This window comes from Amblyraja radiata, chromosome 32 (assembly GCF_010909765.2).
Source record: "Amblyraja radiata isolate CabotCenter1 chromosome 32, sAmbRad1.1.pri, whole genome shotgun sequence".
NCBI lineage: Eukaryota > Metazoa > Chordata > Chondrichthyes > Rajiformes > Rajidae > Amblyraja > Amblyraja radiata.
The window spans coordinates 12,273,582-12,295,008 of record NC_045987.1 but is presented as its reverse complement, the minus strand read 5'-3'; the positions used below and the strand labels follow the sequence as shown (position 1 = coordinate 12,295,008).

The window sequence follows — 21,427 nt, the reverse complement described above, 5'->3', positions numbered from 1 at the left end:
CAACCAGTCATTATGCACTCAAAATACGGCCTTTGGTCTGTGCTGCTTTATTTTCCAGCCCGCGTATTGCCATCGTATGAATTCAGCAGCGTTCCGAAAGTACCTGAAATGAATGGAGAAAGGCAGATAAAGAGAGAATTAATAATTTATTTTAGAAAACAAATGAAAATTTGATGCACAGTGGACCTAGATCAGGAACTTCCTAATTTGGAATGAAAATTGTCAAACATATTTTGGGGTGGGGATTACACAGCCTAGAAGATTGTGCTATTTGTGAAACGAAATCTACTTATCTGATCAGCCCAATCCTTTGTTCATTTTCTCATTACCACTAATGAATATTAATTCCACCCTGAAAGGTGAGAAAGGATGTTCCTTTAGTCCACAATCCAAGGAGGCAGGGCATCTGAGGAGAGAAGGGGGGGGGGGGGGGGGGGGAAGCAAGCGTAGTGGAGCATGTGGCTAGGATGGAGCTGATTGTTTTACTTCAGGCTCACCTCTGTCAGCCAAGTGTTGACCATCTGTCAGTTATTAGTGCACTTGCTCCTGAATCGGATGGATGCCTGGGGGTTAAGCTACAATTGAATCATTTGAGAAGAAAATCTATATTGATGATGCTGCCAGGGCAGCATTGTAGGTAACTTAAGTTTCTTATGCATGAGAGGTCTTAAGGGGTTGGACAGGCTAGATGCAGGAAGATTGCTCCCGATGTTGGGGAAGTCCAGGACAAGGGGTCACAGCTTAAGGATAAGGGGGAAATCTTTTAAAACCGAGATGAGAAGAACTTTTTTCACACAGAGAGTGGTGAATCTCTGGAACTCCCTGCCACAGAGGGTAGTCGAGGCCAGTTCATTGGCTATATTTAAGAGGGAGTTAGATGTGGCCCTTGTGGCTAAGGGGATCAGAGGGTATGGAGAGAAGGCAGGTACGGGATACTGAGTTGGATGATCAGCCATGATCATATTGAATGGCGGTGCAGGCTCGAAGGGCCGAATGGCCTACTCCTGCACCTAATTTCTATGTTTCTATGTTTCTATGAGAGGCTGCACTGATCTTTTCCCTGTCTTTAAAGTGGATGCAAAGGATCCAAAGATGAATATGGCTAGGTGATGATTTTAGGTTTAATTTCTGTCCATTTTAGGACCCTTTTTGAATTTCTAGTAGGAAGGGGACGTAGGTATTTAAATATCCACAACCCATATTCCTTTCAGAAGAATGGATGAGATCAGGACGATGTTAGAATCAGAATGTCTGCTTGCCCCCCCCCCCCTTCCCCTCGTAATGTTGGTGTATTTTTGAAAGAAGGTGGACCACATTGCCGAGCTCTAAACAATAAAGGCCAATTCTCTGGAAATGGATTTCCACAAGATATTTCTCAAGAATTCCTCTGGGACATATGTTGGTGTATTAGAGGAAAAATCAAGAAAGGACTTGTGCTTACATGCATTTCAGCCCCCCTGAATCTCAAAGCTCAGCGCTTATCAGGACTATTGAACTGACCTCTCATAAGCTAAGGATGTATTCCTGATCCCCCAATCTAGCTCATTGCAGTCCTTGCACATTCTGGGGGGGATTTTTCCTGCAGCTGTAACACTACATTCTGCACTCGGTTTCCTTTTGCTTTGCACTAGCCTAGAGAACGCATGTATGGATGGTTTATTGTACTCGTACATGGTACGACTTGTCTAGCAAACATGTCAAACAAAGTTTTTCACTGTATCTTGGTACATGAGACAATAACAAACACATACATTGCTTATGAAGTAGAGTTACCATGAGAAACTGTGAAACTGGAAAATCAATGTGCACATAGAAAGCTCCCAATGATGAATAATGGTGATCAAAGGGAACGTATTGGCCAGGCCCTCAATTTTTTTAATTACAGGATTTAAATCTGATGTTTAATTGAAGTCTGGGTTATTAGGTAGTATAGAGTAAAGATGGTTAATAAGAGATTTTGTTTAAAAAAAATACAAGTTGATTTGATAGAGTAGAATGGAAAAATTCTTTCCAGGAGCCTTAGATTTTGGAAACCTGGCAAAAGTATCAGGATTTTTGTTTTTGGCATGTAAATTGGTGAGCTGGATAAAATGTCCCAGAGGGTGGTGGAAATAAAAGTAATTGTCAAATTGAAATGGAAATTGGATATAGAGTTTAAAAAGTAAAATTCAACGCAGGATCTGAGGAAAGAACAGGGGTTGTTGAGCGGGAAGGGGTGAGTGGCATTCTGCTGTGCTTATACTAGTCTTTGATTCTTGTCCAGACCAGTTTTGGGCCAGGAAGAGCGGAAAGTCAACTTTCCCTTTTGTTATGCTGTAAATTGTCCTATTTCTCTGCACAACAGAGGAAGAAGTTCATTTTCCAACAAAACATGACCAGAGATCTGGAAACTCATCTCCCTGGAATTTCCTGGGAATTACCCATTAATGCTTTTGCTGAAATGGCCCATGGCAATTATAATTGGTACAGCATTTCAAATAAAAAAAAACAATTTAACTCAATCATTTTGGGGAATTCCATTTAATACAGGCTTTGTGCGGAGGATTTATGCACTGCAGGAGGAGGCCAGGGTTCAGTTTATCAAAATAAAATAGGTATGTCCTGCCAAAGTGACCCCAAATTCACATTTCTAAACGCTGTGGGTCATAGAAAAAAAGGGAAAGGTGTATAATGGAATTTATAGCCAAGATGAGGCGACCCTTTTAGGGAGAAGCATGCAAGCTCAGAGGCAGTAGGGAGAGCTGAATGCTATAATGAAGAGAGAGATTGCCTTCTGAAAGGCAGCACCACTTACATTGTCGAACTTCCTTAACCTGAAGAAGGGTCTCGACCCGAAACATCACCCATTCCTTCTCTCCGGAGATGCTGCCTGTCCCGCTGAGTTACTCCAGCTTTTTGTGTCTATCTTCCATAATCTTACATTTGTTTCAGCCTGAGTTATGTGCTGCATTCTCCAGTGCTGCTTTAACCCTTGGCCTTCCAATCTGGAAGCATGACGGGTACCAACCGAGCTACTGTTGCCACTTGTGTGGTCCTGGGGCTGTGGACAATGAGGAGGGCATGTCATGCACTAGTGGGAGCTTCCGGCTTAGATCAGTAGTGAAGTGTTTCTTAACCTTGACAACAGATTCTCCAAGAGGGTCACGCCGAGGAATGAAATGGTGTCACTCCTGAACTTGTGCTCCCAGCCCAGAGCTTTGCATGCCTGGAAATGAGTCTGGTCACGGAGTGTTGAGAAATTCTGCAGTGAGCTGATTTTCATCAACCAGGTCCCATATGCACTCCTGGCAAAGACTGCTTGCTTTAATAAACAATATGGGTTTCTAGTCCTTCCATTGATATTGGAAACGTATAATTTTTTATCACTGTATGTTTTGTAGTTTCTGATCGTACAACCATGGGAGAAGGTTGCTAAACTAAAGCTCTATGTGATCTATATCTATAGATTCAGATTCAGATTCAAACTTTATTGTCATTGTGCAGTGTACAGTACAGAGACAACGAAATGCAGTTAGCATCTCCCTAGAAGAGCGACAAAGGATATGAGCAATAAATATATTTTTATATATTTAAATATATCGACATAGCAATGGAATACTGTGGTTATACATGATTATAACTGGCTCTTGTCATGTGTGTTAAACCCGAAACCCCATCTATCTTCTCAGACAGAGAGTGGTTCCTCTGTTTTTAAAAGGATGGCTTCTGTGCCTGGTCCCCTGGCCAATGTATATCCCCCAACTAATCTTTAAAACCAAAGCTTTTATCTCATTGCCCACTTGGGAGCTTGGCTGTGTATGAATTGACTGCTGCTTTACACCAGTGACTATATTTCAACACCTTCATGAAACTACTCAGATGGCAGTGAGGGATGGAGACTGGAACACCAATACCTGAAGAAGCGCAGTTGTTCAAGAAAGCAGCTCGCTGCCTCCTACTCGAGGGGCATTGAGGTGGGCAACCTGGCTCAGCCTGTGAGGGTCCATTTCTCTTGAATGAATAAAAAAAGTTGCTTCTTCCTTAGTGCTGAGCTATACAGAGTGCAAAGATTACCCGGTTGAGTTGAGCTGTTTCAAACACCACAGTCACTGAAGGAGGGTGAAGTTATCAGCTCAAATGTTAAGCACAAGGCTCATTCTACCTGACAAAGATTCCCATAGTATAATTGAAAGAGCAGCAGGATTTCCTCAGTGTCTTTTACAAGATTTTAAACTGCATTAAGCTCAACTGATTAGAGGCAGAACAGTATTGAGGCTAATAAATCAATCATGACCTTATTGGATGTCAAACCAGGCTCAAAGGGGTGTTGGGCCTGTGCCTACTATCTTATATGTTATAAACTATATATCTTATAAACAATGTTATTTTCTTATGCACTGAGTCATGGAATATACAGCACAGAAGTAGGCCCTTCGGCCCATTGAGCCTACACCAACTATCAAGCACTGATCCTATATTTTATTCTCCTGGCATCCCCATCAACTAGCCCCAGATTCTACCATTTGGCCTAAACGCAAAGGACAATTAACAGCAGTCAAGTGGCACATCTTTACGATTTTGGAAGAAACCTACACAGTGACAGGAAGATCATACAAATTCCACACATTCGCTGCACAAATCCCAAGAGGAAAGACTGCATTAGTTTAATGTTTAGTTTTCTGTTATCGAAGGGAGAGACAAAAGAACACGAAAGAGATTGCACTGGAGATCAACATTGAACCGGCATTGTTGGAGCTGTGATGTAGCAACTCGATCAGTTGCACCACTGTGCTATTTGAAGTGGGTTTGTTATGATTGAAGATTTTCTCCAAAGGCACTGAGAGAATAACAGGAAACTCTTCAAACCCTCAAAGACTTCCAGATTCAATAGTTGCTTCTTACAAGAGAAAGTGCTCTGCTCCTGGCCCTCAGCCAAGCCTATGCAGTATTATCTGTGTGTGACTCATTTCTCATTCACTGTTGGGACCGGCTTGTTCTGCTGTTTGATGTGAGGTCCTGTGGCTGCCACACACTAAAAGTTATTTTCCCCAGCTCAGCAATAAACAGACCACATGATCTAAACGGTGTGCCAGAGGAGTCGTCGTCTTTCCACCCCCTCGGAAAATGCCTGTGCCCCATGAGCTGTTTCCCTGGGTCACATCTTATCTTGAAGCAAGCAAAAATAATGATGCTATTTATCACAGAATGCAGTGGGCCAGCTCAGCTCTTTGCCATTGTTTCTGCCTCAGATAGATAAGCATAGATACAGCAGTGGTGACGGTGGAGGGGTTAGATGCAGGAGGGAAGAATTACACGAAACAATAACATCCAATTTAATCCTCCCCACATCCTTCCAAAGCCGACCACACATCTTGCAGAGTACTTGCACACACTGCAGCAGGAATATTGTCTTAAGTATGCTCAGCCCAGACTCAGGAGCCCCATGGAAATCCCACCCTCTTCCAGCTAAAAATTATAGTGTGTAGAAACCATTCACAAAGAGCCTTTAATGACGGCATTTGGCGTGATATTTCCAGAAGATTCAACTAATAAAATAGTCACTGCACAGATCCCAGGAGGAAAGGTTGCAATAGTTTGATATCTGGTTTTGTGTTATCCAAGAGAGACCAGAACACTAAAGAGATGTTAAAGTGTGATCATTCTTCCTGTGACTGCACTGAATGTAAAGATCTACACCGTTTATATTTTGCACAGGTTGTAGGTAAGAGAATAGATATGAGCTTCGGGTTATCAAATATGGATGTAGTCTTGATCTGAATAGTTAGTTTACAACTTAAGAACACTCTAAAGACATCATGAAGCACTTATGGAGTGACTACAGGATACTGACCAGATGATCCTCTTCAGTGATCGGAATTCGCAAGTGAGGGATGATTATTGGCTGAACCATCAAGGAGGACTCTGAGTACAGTAGCCCCCACTGTATTGTGATGGATTTGGCACTTTGCCTTTTGGAGAGGGACTAATGCTGACATTCGAGATGGTTTGGAGCCTCTCAAGAAACAATGTGGCCATCGTCAGCTTCTCAGGGTAGAATGATCCTTCTCATTTTTGGACCCTTGCCAAGGAAACATGACTGTGAGGAGACAACCATATTAATGGATAATGTTGGATTACACTTGTATTTATTATGCTTACGTAAAGTTTAAGTATATGGTTGCAGTTCTTGAGGAGTGTCAGAGTAGGAGGGAGAATGTCTGAGAGTGTTTTGGAAAAGTCCCAAGGATATATCTGCCAATAATCACTATTTTCAAGAGTGTTGGGAGAGAGCATAATGAAGAAAGAGGTGGCCTGAGGGCCATGTGTAAAGCAGCAGTTGAACAATGGTGCCACCCAGTAGCTTGGAGTTAAAACCACAGTTATGCTGATTGAACAGGGTGACTGAGAGCAGGCGAGTCATCCCTGACTCTCGGCTTCTCTGTGGCAGTGATTGCCTGTGAGGCGGTGGAAGCAGGGATAGGAGCTACCTCTGAGCACTATGGACGGCACCCCCACTGCCTTTTTCTCAACCTTCTGCCTGCCATTGGCCTGAGTTCGGCCAAACCCCGCCAAATCATTAACTCACAGCAAGCCCCCTGGTCATGGAAACACCTTTACAAACCTTTCATCCTCAATTTTGATTCATTTCATAGCCTTCCCCTCCTTATCTCTGCAAGCTTATCCAGGACACTGTGATACCTCCAGCTTCAGGTTCACGCACTTCCCTTTTCTTATGTGTAATTCCTTGGTTTATAAAGCAATACACTCTCGCTCTTTCTCTCTCACTGCTCACCAACTCGCACTCTCCTCCTTTACAATCTGCCTTTCTGATCAGAGGCATTGGTCAATAATAATGTCTCAGAGTCTGCTGATCAATTTTGTGCGATATCACTCTTCGGAACATTTACCTACATTACAATTGCAATTTAGAAGTTACTGGTCCTTATTCAACCATCGTCTGTGATGCAATTGGGTATAATCCAGATTCAATAAGGATTAAGATTTCCTCCCCAGAGAGTTACAATATTCTGTACTTTCATTGTATCCATTTCAGAGATTAGCCTTTATCTTTTAAAACCATAGATTTATTTCATTCCTTGCATTCCTAAGTTATATTGGTAGGATTTGTATTTGTGACTCCCGGTGAATTATCAAAAGTACTAGACATTAGATTCTTGATTTAACTCCGTACAAGCACATTCCAACCAGCATTTATTGCAGCACGCTGCTTTATATCATTAGCCCAATCTGCTGTTGCCGACTTAAAAAGCAAATTTATAGAAAAAAATAATTAAGTTTGTCTTTTAAGAGAGATGACTGGTGCCGGGGGAGTGCACTGCTTATCCTCAGGCCTGGTTTGTATTAATTTCAGTACAAAGTGGGTGCCTCCCTCTCATGGCTGGATATAAGAGTCCTGTCGGCAATGAGTTTGAACAGCTTTAACCCAACAACTGCCAGCCAGCAATGGAAATTTGCCCTAAATTTGAGCCTAAAATGATGCAGTCGTGTTTGCCGTTTGATACTGGGGGCAATGGTATATTCTTGTGCCAGATTAGATGGCTAACACTAAACGGATTATTCCATATGATGCTGACATCAGTTGAGTGGAAAATGAAAGGTTTCATTCCCCATTGTCAACGACCTCCGATAGACTGATACAAGAGTATTTCAAGAGAGTTAATACATCTCAGGGTGGAGTGTTTAAGAAACAAATTAATTTCCTACTTGATGTGCTGTGTAAGTCACCCTTGAGCGTGCAATGCACTTAACCTCTTAATTCTCCTGGATGCAACATGCACCCACATTGGCCTGTATATAACATATTGCCCTTTCCATGTTGACCGGTGTATAACATTATCCTTTGAGTGTTGTACTATACATAATGTATTACCATATTTGTGTTGCCCACTATCTTTCACATTACTACTCATGCATTATGCTTGATATAAGACATCATCACAAGTATGTTGTGTCTTTTATAACACATCCTCACCTCTAGGTTTTCTTGATGTTCAACTGTGCCCCTATAGTTATGACCACTGACTTTGTGATGTTTTTTGGTTCAAAACAGTTTTTTTTAAGAAATAACTGTGGAGGAGAATAAGTGCTGTCAAATTATTTGTTTTATGATCACAGACAGTTCATTGGGAACTAATCCAGACTCAGTTGCCAAAATCTGTTTTCCCGATTGTTAAAAATGAGCAAATGATGGCCTTCTCTGTAATATTAATCAAAACACTTAAAGCAGCTTCACAAGGCTGCAGCCACTGTTTGAATATCTAAAGGGGCTGCTCCTTGCCTTCTGGCTGCATTTTTCGCCCACCATCCTCATCTTTGGACACCCTGTGCGTAGGGGAGAGGGTAGGGCTCAAGATGTCCTGGTTGGGTTGCTCCTGGGCCTGGCCAAGCTGGCCATCCGCGAGTCACGGCGCCAGACGGTGGAGGGCTCTACCCGAGCCAGCTGCCTGCCCCTTTTCCGGGGTTACGTCCGTGCCCGGGTGGGATTAGAAAGGGAATACGCCCTGTCTGCGGGCACCCTGAGGGAGTTCCGGGACCGCTGGGCTCTGCAGGGTGTTGAATGTATCCTCAATAAGGATTGTATCATAGTTGTATAGTAGTTTATTACATGTTTGTATTGTATTATGGTGGTGGGTTCTGGCTTGTTTTATTGTAGTGTAATATTATTTTTTAATAATTGAATAAATTTATATTAAAAAAAAACAAAAAAAAAACAGCTTCACAGGTCCATAAACTGTGCATATCTACGCGTATCTTACAAAGGCAACATCCGAGGGCCTTGGCTTACACCTGGTGTTCCTGATGGATTTCTGCTTAATCAGGAAGATACTTGAAATTTCACTGTGCTGTGTGTTTTCTCTGGATAACATGAGTATTTTTTGCACATAATTTCTGTAATGATGCAGTAACAACAACAACAACATGTGATATTTATTTGACCAAATAGTAAGGCTGGACTTCCTTCTTTGTCGCACTAGACTTCATTCTCCCCTGGGAATTGAATGCACAAAGCTCTGACTTGGTGCATCTCACTAAGCCACAGTTGATACTCACAGCAAAGCTAAGAAGGAATTACAGCTGAGTCCTAACTCTGTGCTTCATGCAAGGGTTGTTGGACGGAGATCTGTGTGGTCTCTGGCTCATTTCCCATCCTGACTCGGACGTGCTGTGACCATTTGTTGCACATCCAGTATTTCTCCAATTGGCATTAACTAAACCATTTAAGGTTAACACAAAACTATTCTTGCTTCTTCAACCAGTCGGGTAGGGGGAACTGTTGTTTCCAATTCCTTGCGTTTATGGGAATCTCCAACCTCTGATTAGGGGATTCACTGAATGAAAATATCCTTGAAGCACAATTCTGAAAACTTCCCCCTGAACTGCAACGTGGCTTATTGGAAAACTACTGAGTGGATTGTTTATAGGCACAAGAGACTACAGATGCTGGAAATTGAACAAAAAAACAAACCACTTGAGTAACTAGGCAGTATTTGTGGAGGAAAATGGCCAGTTGACAATTCAGGGCAAGACCCTTCATCTGAACTGGGATTTCAGTTTTGTTGGGAATTAACTTCTGAAATTGATAATTATTTCAATCCTGCTTGTACCTCGAATGGCACATCAGTTTCTCTGGAATAGTGCACCAGTGTTGCTAATATGACACTCATTTACACGCATTCATCTCCTTTTTACCTTGTCACCTTGGGATTACCCCTTTTATTCCCACTGACTGTTCCTGGACCTGTGTTCTGGGCAGTGGAGCTAACGATGTTGCTACATTTGCTCCTTCATAGAGTTTGAACAATAGCTTTTGTCTTTAATTCAGCTCTCATTTTTGAGGGGGTTTTCAGCTTAAAACTTCTGAGCTCTTCTTTATTCATTTGTTTTGTAGATCTCAAATTTGTCTGGAGAAGGGTCCCGGCTCAAAACGTTATCTCTCCATTTCCCTCCACAGGTGCTGCTGTGTTCCCCCAGCACTTTGTTTATGTTCAAATTTGCCAGCTCCCCCCCATGTTAAACCATATAAACACATTGAGGACCTCTGCTGTGAAAGATCTACAGTTTTGTTTGCAGTCCGTTACTTTGCCATCCAGATGTTCTTCAGCATGGCATAGGACAGATTGGGTTTTGCAAATTCTTGCCACATCTCAGTCGTTGATTTGGTCTCATGCCATTTCACATTTCAGATAGATGAATTTGTTTGTTTCCAGTGTATTCTTGCCAAGGTTGGCCGAAAAATGAGTTTTATCTTTTATTCAATTTCATCAACTTTGGCTTGCTGGCGTTCACTCTTAGATTAAGTATCTTCCCTTGTAACCTTAATAGTCTTTCTCAACACCTATAACTAGAAACATATATATAATGTTGTCACCTACCAATGCACAGTAACCAGCAAAATTACTGCTAACTTTAGTAAGTTACTAGTATAAGTAATAGGCAGAACAATGTCAGTTTTGATAATTGTAGTACTGAAGAAGTTTCGACCCAAAACGTTGCCTATTCCTTCTCTCCATAGATGCTGCCTCACCCGCTGAGTTTCTCCAGCATTTTGTGTCTTCCTTCGATTTTTTTTCCAGCATCTGCAGTTCTTTCTTAAACTAACCATCCCTCAGGGCAGTAAGCATCTGTGTGAAAAACATGTGAGTCACTGCTTTGGTCTTTGTACGAGGAACTTCCACTCTGTTCATCAAAGGATCCAAAATAGTCGCGACACATTAGCTGATTATCCAGTTCATTGTCAGTATAGATAAGAGAAATCTAGCGAGTAGCACCCTCCCGCTCTCCCCCCACAGCCTTGCAAATGATTAAATATTTAACACAACAATTCAGTCAGACTCCACAACTACGCCGGATGTAAGTATAGAATATTGTTCCTCATGTCACATTTGGGTCTGCTGCCACTCATCTTCATTCTGTGATTCGTAGTTCCACCAATAGGAACAGCTTATCTGTATCCACTCTGTCGTGATTTTATCAGGCCTTTCCTCGAATTGCTGCCATTTACGGCCTTTTCCGTTTCTCCAGTCAATAGCTGGCTACAGGCCACAGTGACACACACTGGTGATTGATGATGCTATGTACTTGTAATGGTGGAACGCTGCAGAGCAGTTGTAGTCAAACACTTGTTCGATCCCCCAGCTCCCCATGGATTAGAACTGATTGTGGCAGCTGTGGTAGGGGAGGGGTTGGAAGCAGGCCAATTACTTAGTCCTCGGGCCAAGGAAGGAAGGTCACTGTGTCCCTTGTCCGCTCTCCCTCAGCTTCTCTGCAGCCTCATCTCCTCTCAGCAGTCCCCCTCCCTGGTCCACCTAACGGGTGGAGGAAGAGAGAGTGGGGGAGAGATCAAAAATAACAAGGACAACTCTTTTACATCTTAAACAGCATGGAGAAGAGGTCAAACAAAATCACAGAAAATCATTCAGCCAGCACAATTCTGTATGGATTAATCAGGCATGTCCATTTTGACAGGCTACAGTGCACACAGATTCATTGACTAAGCTAGCGATTCGAAAAGGGCAGCATTGGTTAGCAAGGTAATTCATATTAAACCTTAGTAAAATGACCAGTTCAGAATTACAGTGACCCTTGGTGAGGCATGTTGAAACATAGCGAGAAACACTACACAGTGAACAAAGCAACATCTCCCAGATAGTGCTGAAAAAGGTTCAACAGATGCTGAAAGCTTCATCAAAAATGTCGGGACCTAAGATGTCGCCCATCCATTCCCTCCATAGATGCTGCTTGACCCACTGAGTTAAGGGCCTGTCCCACGAGCATGCGACCTGCATGCGGCAAGCGCGACCTAAAGGGCCGGTCCCACCAGCATGCGCCTGCATGCGACAATCAGTCATGCGACCTAACGTGGTCGCTTGAGCCGTACGGCATGCGGCAAGCGCGACCAAACCAGAAGCGGGAGCCGCGCGGAGGTCGAGTGAGTGACACGGCGTTGAAGCGGCTGCGGGCCGGCAGGTCGTTGCCGCGCGGAATTTTTAAACATGGTCAGTTTTTCGGAGCCCCGCGCGATGTCGGGACCAGCTCCGCACAACTCCATACGGCTCCGGCGATCGAAGTGGGACCGGCCCCGCGAGGCCGTACGGCTCAAGCGACCACGTTAGGTCGCGCTTGCTGCATGCAAGTCCCATGCCCGCGGAACAGGCCCTTAACTCTAGTTATTTTGTGTTTTGATCCTTATTGATGCCGTTAGTTGGTCTCAGTTTAGCTGGCAGCGAGGAAGCCTCAGCATTCCCGATCTCTGAAGGGTTATTTCACTGTACTAATTACTGTGGCAATGTGTATGTGTGAACATCAGGTGATGACAGGTCCACATTTGCACGCGACTAATAATCGCCTGCTGATGCTGTGTTGTCACCAGTGAAGAATGACCACTTGAATAAAGTGCTGCAAGAAAAATATTAGTCCTGGCATGGCTGAGTCGGATGGTGATATTGATCAAATGTTGTCCTTCACATTTTTCCTGCAGTAGTATCACATTTGTCTACCTTGCCTGTGCCTACTCGTGGAAATAATTAATTCCAGTTCCCCTTCAAGTTCATAATGGATTCTTAATTGAAAGTTGCCATTGAGTTGCGTCCACCACTCTATCCTTTTGTGCATGCTAGATTATAATGCACCTCACAGATATTTATTTTTTTGTCAATTATCTGAAATCATTGTTCTGTGATTAGTGACCGTCCTTCTTTTGAAAGCAGCCCCAGTGCAAGGTATCCCCGATGAGACAGAGGTCATCATTCGGCAGGAGCTTGGATTCCACTCTGCTGCAGTTCCCTTCCTGCAGTGCAGTCCTGCTGCCAACTGCGACAGAAAACAATGTTAATCATTAAAACCGGCTGGACTGATGAGTAAATCTAATTAAGGACACTCACTGCCAGGCTCCCATCAGAGGGTAGACCACTTAGTGAATAAAGCTGAAAAGCACAGCAGAGCTGCCAGTTCTGAGTTGGAAACATTCCAGGAGTTCTGATCGTGTGACTTTCGGCTAGGGCTAAGTAAAATGAGACAGTTCTGACTCCATGGTAATGTTGTCATTTTGCAGTTGCATGGAACTAAGTGTTTTGCCTTAACTGCCAATCATGCTACTTGCTTGTCAGAATGTCAGAGCAAGAGGAATACTCTGATCCCAATTCAGTGTTCTGGTCGAGATGTGCTTTCAAGTATTTGTATCTTCTGCCCGATGGGAGAGAGGAGATGATAGAATGACCGGGTTGTGAGTTGTTCTTGATTTTGTGGGCTGCTTTCATGTTGCAGTGTGGGGAAGAGACTGGACAGGGATGCGTTCACATCTCTGCAATATCTTGCAGTTTGAGCACAGCCGCTGCTATACCAAGCTGTGATGCATTCAGATTATATTTATCTGTAGAAATTGGTAAATCCATCAGAAACATGCCAAATTTCCTTCTGAGTTAGTCCAGGCAATGGTATTCTTTCTTAGATATAGCATTAATATGGTTAGACCAGGACACATTATTGGTAATATTTACACAAAAGAACTTGAAACTCTCGACCATCTCTATTTCAGCACCATCTGGGGCGTGCAGTCTACCCCACTCGTAAAGTCAAAGACTAGCTTCTTCCCTTTGTTAACATTGAGGGAAAGGTTGTTATCTTGACACCACGCCACTAAGCTCTCTATCTCCTTCCTGTGCTCAGTCTCGTCATTATTTGAGATCTGGCACACTACAGTGGTGTCATCTGCAAATTTGTAAACCTAGTTATGGGGCTGAGAATAAGGCCTTGTGGGCACCAATGCAGTAAATTATCATAGAGGATGTTTTGTTGCCTTTCCTTATTGATTGCGGTACCTATGGATCACATGTATCTATGAGTACAGGATACTGAGTTGGATGATCAGCCATGATCATATTGAATGGCGGTGCAGGCTCGAAGGGCCGAATGGCCTACTCCTGCACCTATTTTCTATGTTTCTATGTCAGGAACACAAGGATCCAGAGGGGGTGCTGAGACCTAGGTCCTGGAGTTTGGTGATGGGTTTGATTGAATCTGATGTAGGTGTCCTTGTTATTCAGATGTTTCAGGGCCAGGGAGATGGCATCTGCCTTAGACCTGTTGCAGTATTAGGCAAATTGCCTCCAGACAGCAAAAGGCTGTCTGGAGGCTGGAGTTTGTATACACCATGGCTGGCCTCCCAAAGCACTTAGTGATGGTGGATGTCAGAGCCACTGGAGGGTAGTCATTATCTTAGTATCTTTGGTTTTACTTTGGCACTGGGATGATAGAGGTCTTCTTAAACCAGGTGGGACTAGGGTTGCCAACTTTCTCACTCCCAAATAAGGGACAAAAGGTCAAAATAAGGGACTAATTCCCGACGACAATTCATTGACCGACTCGGATGTGGCTGGGTGAATGATGAGTTGGCCGGGGTGCTGGACTGCACACAAAGCCCAGCCGGCGGGCCAGTTGAGGAGTTTTAACCCGGGCTGCGCGGCGTCGAGTGCAAAGTCCAGCACCCATCCAAAAGTCAAAGTCGAGTTTATTCGTCACATCCAACTCTTGAACCGATGATCGGCCATGAGAAGGAGGGAGAAGGATGGTGGTGTCGGCGGTAAGCGAAGGTCCGAAGGTCGGACAGCTGGCCGGGCTGCCGACCAACGGGGCCACGGGGGAGGCTCTGCAGCTGCACTCCATGGGCTGCACTTCATCGGGACGGGTGAGGCGGGGCCGGACAAGGACAGTCCCGTATGGGACAAACCAATTTAGCCCAATATACAGGATGTCCCGGCTAATACGGGACAGTTGGCAACCCTAGGTGGGACCATCAGATACAAGTAGGGAGAGGTTTAAGATGTTTGCAAATAGCCAGTCAGCCGCTGGTCCATGCAGGTTCTGAGAGCTCCAATTGATTTTCCATGGGTTCACTTTCAGGAAGGCCAATCTAATATCTGTGACGGTGACCATGGGTACAAGTGCAACCGATGCTGTTGGGGCAGGTGACTTCACTCCACTGACATGTTAAAATTGAGCTTGTCGGGGAGGGATGCATTGTTGCAGGGGTTCGGCCCAACTTCGCTTTGTAGACTTATCACATGCGAGTCTTGCCAGAATGGATGGATGGATGTCTGCGTGGTTAGTCTGGGACCATAGCTTGGTCTGGAATTGTTTCGTGACGTCCCTGATGGCTTTGCCAAGGTGGTACCTAGATTTCTTGTACAAGTTGGGATCATCTGAATTGTTCGTCTTTCTCAGTTCTGATTAATTAAAATTGTTCTGTCTCCACAGATGCTGTCTGACTTTTGACTTTACCGAGCAGTTTCCGTTTTTAATTTCGGATTTCCAGCATTAATTTTAATTAAAGTTGAAGGCAATGTTGTGCCGGAGCTGACCACACGGGGCAACATAGTGACTGCTCTTGCGTCCCTCCTAGAGTAGCGACTGTGGTTGGAAGCTTCCTGGACCCAATATGTTGGGGGTGAAAATAGGATGGTTTCATGATCACAGCGTCTTGCAGCATAGAAACCGGCCCACAGCCAAGCTCACTGTCATTCGAAGAATAAAATGTATTCATAAGAACATATATATTGAAATATAATGGATCTCTTTTTTTACATTCATAATGTCATCACGTGTATGGAATTATTGCACAATCAAAACAATACATACAGTTTACAAAGCAGAGGCCTCTGAACTGTACATTCAAATATTTGCGGAGTTCTTTAACAGGGCCCAGCCCCTTCACTGTCCAGCGGCGGTAGGACCTTGGGCTGCAGTGTTTTCCTACCAAGCCCTAATGGTCTGTCACTCTAACTGTTGATCACTCAGAAGGTCATCGATCTTCGTACTTGTCGATTTGTTAGCATTGAATTGCGATGCCGCATCAGATAATTCGGTCTGCTTTTTGATGATTTTGTTTTGCACTGGGCCACTTGGCTGTGATTCCACGGGCCAGATGTATTATTGACAAATTTACAACCTAACTAAACTCTTCTCCAAAGTGCCCTTTGAAAGTGAGACCGAGGTCTCCACAGGGAAGTTTTCTTGGGGGTATCAACATAGAGCTAGCTGTAGCTTGAAAACAAGGGCCAGAAAACATGTGGTGGAGGACAGCCTACACTGGATTGGAGTGTAGTCGGAGAAACAAACGGTTAATAACTGATGATCTGAATTTATTTTTAACGAAAGCACTACACTTCATTTAAAGGTCACGTTGAACGTGGCGATTTTAAAACAATTTAATCAACTTTAGTTCAAATGGAATGTGGACTGTGTATTGAATATTTGATGCAATCCGGTGCCCAGGGAAGTCTAGTCCACTATTGTGAGTCTGCAGGAGGCTCCGTTGAACAATGGTGACATCATTGGGCTGGCTGGCTGGCTGCCCCAGAGGGCGGGTGTGAATCGCTGCCACATCCCATTTATGGCTCAGCCGCGGCTCCGCTGAGAGTTGAAGCAAGGTCTTTCTTTAAAAGGACCCAGCACTCGTGTTTACATTCGCCCTTGGCTTTTTACGAACCGACGTGGCTTGTTTCTTGTCATTTTAACAAGTGGGGGCACAATACACGCAAGCCTTTCTCATGGTTTACCTAACGTGGCCGGAGTTGCAAAATGACTGCGCAGAGGGCGGGCAAAAGATGTTTGACAGTTCGAGACGCATGAAGAACCTCTGGGATGCGGTGAGACTGGAGGTGACTGGAGACCCGAGCTCCGTGGTCCTCAACAGATTCACGCAGTTGGATCCCGATCTCCCCCTAACCGAGGTAAGCTTGGATGGAGTGTAAAACTCCCTGTGATGAAGGGAGCGGTTCCGTTAGTGGATGCTTCAACTGCGGACACAGATGTAAACATTTAGACCAGAAACTAGTCCAGATGGGCTGCAAATATATTAGAAAAAATCTCGATCTGGAATTGCATCAAAGGACAGTGGAAACGAAATCAGTCAGTGAATTGGACGGACAATCGAGGGGGAAAAGTTTGGAGGGGATGGGACTGCCGTATTTGTTTTTTTACCAGGCACTGGCATGCAATCCGCGGTCTGGAAGGATTCTGTGATTGCAGGAAAAATATTTTCACCGGTTAGTTGGCGCATTATGAGCCATCCCCGCAGTTACTATGCAGTTCTGAGTAATTTCTGCAATGTGTTTGTTTGTGTAGTGGAATCCCGCTGGTGTCATGAGGTGTTGTAATGCCACTTAATCATGTGTTTAACTCTGCTTACTGTAACCCAGTGAGCAATCGCGCCTGGGGAAGAAGGGGGGTGTGGTATTATCAGCACCAGTCTCGGATTAATGGGATGTTATTCCATTATTTTTCCCTCAGACTTTTGACCTATTCAGGGGAAAAACAGGCTCTCCAAGAGTTACATTTTTGTACAAAAAATGAACTCATAAATGGAACTGGGCAATTGGTGTAACAATTTCAAATGCTCAAAAACAAAGTGCTGCAGGAACGCAGTGAGCCAGGCAGCATCTGTGAAGGGAATGAAGTCTGTGGAAAAGTCCCGACTGGAAACGTCGACCGTCCCCTCCCTCCACAGATGCTAGCTGAACCACTGCGTTCCTCCAGCACTTTGTGTTTTCACTCGAGATTCCAGCATCTGCAATTTCTTGTATCACGAACTGAATCAAATATTACGTGATTTTCCAGCTGCCCACTTACTACAGTTTGCAGAACAATTTATTTCAGGCGTGCAATGATTGCAATTTATTCTGCAGCAGGAGAGGATTTCTCATACTTTGTGTAGCTAAATTGTAGATTTTTTTTTTAAAGGAATGGCTTGGGATCGGTCTAAATAGATACACAATGGCCATTTTTTGTCCTAAATGTAGAAGAGTGAAAATTGTCTACATAGCTCATTGACACAAGGAGACATCAGTAATTTGCTCTATCAAAGATGAAAAGTTAGGCTGATTTAAGTTAACTGTACCAAGGTGAATTTGTGACCTCTGCATTTTTAACTGCAATCCAAGTTGAAACTGCCCTTGTGTTTCTGTGGTATTGATTCGATCTCATTGCAATATACCACATGGTGTGCCGAAAGGCCCATTTCTAAGTCCACACTGAAAATCGATCGCTCGTTCACACTAGTTCTATGTTGTCCCACTTTCACATCCACTAGATACACACTGAAAGCAATTTATAGAGGCCAATTAACCTGCAAACTTGCATGTCTTTGGGATCTGGGAGGAAACTGGAGGGCACAACAGATATCCTTGCAGTCACAGGGAGGATGTGCTAACTCCACACATACCTGTTCTTGCTGCCACCAATCGATATGATGCACTGCTCATCCAAAGTGGTCATTTGACGTCCGAAGGCATCACGCTTGCACTTGCTTCTCCCATTTCCAGATAATCAGATGCCTAATGTCCTTCGGGGAAGGAAATCTGCCTTTGCATCCTGCCATTGTCTGGTCAATATGCGTCTCCAAGTCGACCACCATAATAGCAGGTTATCTACCTCCTCAGTTCAGGACAGTTAGCACTTAGTTAATAAATGCTCAGCCTAAGTGTAACATTGCACCATTGCCCTTTATTAATCTGAGCTTCTTCTGCTTTGTAGATGCCTTATAATCACATTCGGGAATGAAATCAGCCTCTGGTGTAAGGTCCATTTAACAATATTTAATTACTTTTTAAGATGCACTGAATCTCACAAGTGGAAAATCTAGCTACATTCTCTGTGGTCTTGGAACATCCTGAAATGTAATCCTCTGCAACTCGTTTTATTGTAGGTGTGGCTTTAAAAAAAAAAAAGACTCAAGGACACTTGGATTAAAAATAAAATGTCCAACAGGAAGCCACAATACCTGGAAACAGGCTCTGCAGCCTTCAACAAAAGTCACATCGCTAGAACACCAAGAACAATTTCTCCTTTTGTAATATCAAGAGGAGGGAATGCAGTATGCTTGTCTGCTCTGTACATTAACCAGTGATGGCTGCCCTGCACTTTGAACATACAGATCATTAACCTTTTGCAGCCTTGAGTGGGAGTGGAGTTCTGCCCAACACTGCTGTTCATCAAGCGTCACCAGGGTAATAGGTATTGGCATCACTTAAGCCATGGGGGAGGGTCGCAGCCTACCCCTGCCCTTTGCTAACAAACAGGCATGCGGTTTCATATAGCTACTGAAAGAGGAAACTCAAAGCAGCTCGGTGGAAGTATCGCTACTACCACCTGGCACTGAATGGCCAGAACTGACCCCTCCCTAGTTCTGCCTTGTAAAAGGCAAATATAGAGACTGCAGACCAGGAAATGAAAGCAATTAATATATTTCTAGTGCCTCCTTCACAACCAAAATAGCATCCTAAAATGTTATGAGTGTCATCGAATTCATTGCTGCACTGTAGGAAATGGAGTGTCCAGTTTGTGCACAGAAATCTCCCTTAAAGAATGATGGGGCAATGGCCTATTTATCTATTCTTGGTGATGAAGGATTATGGATAGGTATTCATTGATGCAAACTGCCTTGGATGTCTTGGAAATTCTGCCAAGAGGGTTTCTACATCCAGCTCCAAGGAAATCTGGATCCACTGTTCTACGTCTCATCCACAAAGACGGTCATTCCAACAGTGGATCACTCCCATGGTATTAGAATTGAAACAGTCAGCCCATACATATACCATCAGAACTAACTTCTCGAATGGTATTTAAACCCATGATCTTCTGCATCCGAATTAAGAAGCATCATTAACTGAGCTGCGATGAACACTTCAGGGATAGATAGCAGAGGCAGAAAATCTAAAATAATTTCAGAAATACTTGAATATAGTAGTGAGGGGATATGTTTGCTCATAATATTGGATTATATCTGGTAACTATTGTTTAACTTTTAGCATAATTCAGAAACCTAAAGATGATTCGGACGATCTCCTTTTCCCATTGATGCAGAATAACTGCCAAAAGAAAGGAATTGTAAAGGAAATATATTATGTTGAGTTTGTGAGCTGTTTATCGGCATCTGGCCATCATGTGGAATGTTGTTGAATTGGAATTCAGGTCACGTGTGGATGGAATTCAGGTTAAATCTAATTTATTGCCACATGCACAATGAGGCTAGGTACAATGAAAATCTTGCATGCAGGAGGATTTTTATTGCAACAGATTACAAATAGAGAAATTAAGATACTGTAGCTGCTGGAAATCTGAAAGGAAAAGAAATGCTGGGATCAATCATATGTCAGGCCGATATCCTTTCAAGAAACCAAGCCTTGAAGATGTAAAGTAAGACAAGAGGTTATACGGATGCAAGGTAAAAATGTAAGGAACATGGATATGGATGCAGCCAAATCACTCAGCTGCTCCTGGATGGAACAATAAGGTTATGTTTATTCCTCAACCAACATTCATAACTCATATTATCTGACTATTGCTTATTGGGAGTCTTTGCTGTACGTAAATTGGTACCTATGGTTCCTTAAATTACAAGAACTCTTGTTTTTAAAGTTCTCCAGGGTATCCAAGTTCATGGAGGCTGGTGATAAATACACATTATTTTCCCTCCAGCATAAAGAATGCTGAGATCATAGATGTAAAACTATACTATCCAGTGATCTCAGCTGGTCAGGTCCATTATCATTGGGTGTAGAGCACTTTTCCTTGCACCCATATCATGACCTGAGACAAGCCATGAAGAGCAGTGTGTCTCTAGTGATGTATCTCTGTTTTTTACATCTAGCTACCCTGGCTTAGTGATATTGCTAATTAGTTAGAGCTTGCATTGTGCAAAGAGCTAGAAGATAGATTGAAGCTGTAAAATTTCACACTACTTTAGACAAGGTGGGGAAACGACTTGCCAAGGGCACTCTCATGTACAAATCTGTTTTAAAAGGGTATTTATGGGACTCTCACATGGTCAAGAAGGCTTTGAATATCAGGATCACCATTGACCCATCTGATCATCGGCTATTTGCGTTAATCGTCTCTGCTCTGATTAGTGATAACTGCACTCTTGCTTGCCTATAATTGTTTCCACATGAGATAGAAAGAAAACAAGTACATTGTTCACAGAAATAAGGGGTTCAAACAAGCGAATTAGCTCAGCACAATGATTGATGGTTGCATCGGTATACCATCTGGAAATATTGCTTTCTCCTTACAGCATATAAAAATTGCTATCATAATTTAAAAAATGAATAATGCTTGCAAAGAAGTGGTGCTGCTTTAATCCACAGAGCAGTAACTGTGCTGAAATCTAGGCGGGGCGAGGAGGTGGAGAAATGTGAAGTCAGGGTGGGACAAGATCAGTTTGTCCGTCATTCACACACCCATAGATACACTCACTTAGAGACAGAGGTACATACACACATTGCTGTTTACTTTCAGATGTACATCATGCAATAAATCTTGGATGACCTTTCTTAAGGTTATTGTTTTACTTGCCAACCTCACCATCTCAGTTACCTATTCCAGCCCACCAACACTAAAATGCTCTTTTAATTCTAGTCTCATGTTCTTTAGC

General features: G+C 43.4%; 1 protein-coding gene across 5 annotated transcripts in view; it reads left to right on the top strand.

The window, feature by feature from the left end:
- Window positions 1-21,427, top strand: part of ralgds (ral guanine nucleotide dissociation stimulator) — a 121,902-nt gene that overhangs the window by 58,596 nt on the left and 41,879 nt on the right. For 2 of the 5 annotated variants that reach the window (XM_033048895.1, XM_033048894.1), the window contains exon 1: window positions 16,370-16,727. The exons of 2 other annotated variants lie outside the window; for them this stretch is intronic. In XM_033048895.1, coding sequence (XP_032904786.1) covers window positions 16,545-16,727 — 183 coding nt within the window. In that variant the 5' untranslated portion in view covers window positions 16,370-16,544. Of the gene's footprint in view, window positions 1-16,369; window positions 16,728-21,427 lie in introns of those variants that run through there. One more of the 5 variants, XM_033048890.1, reaches the window with a different exon arrangement.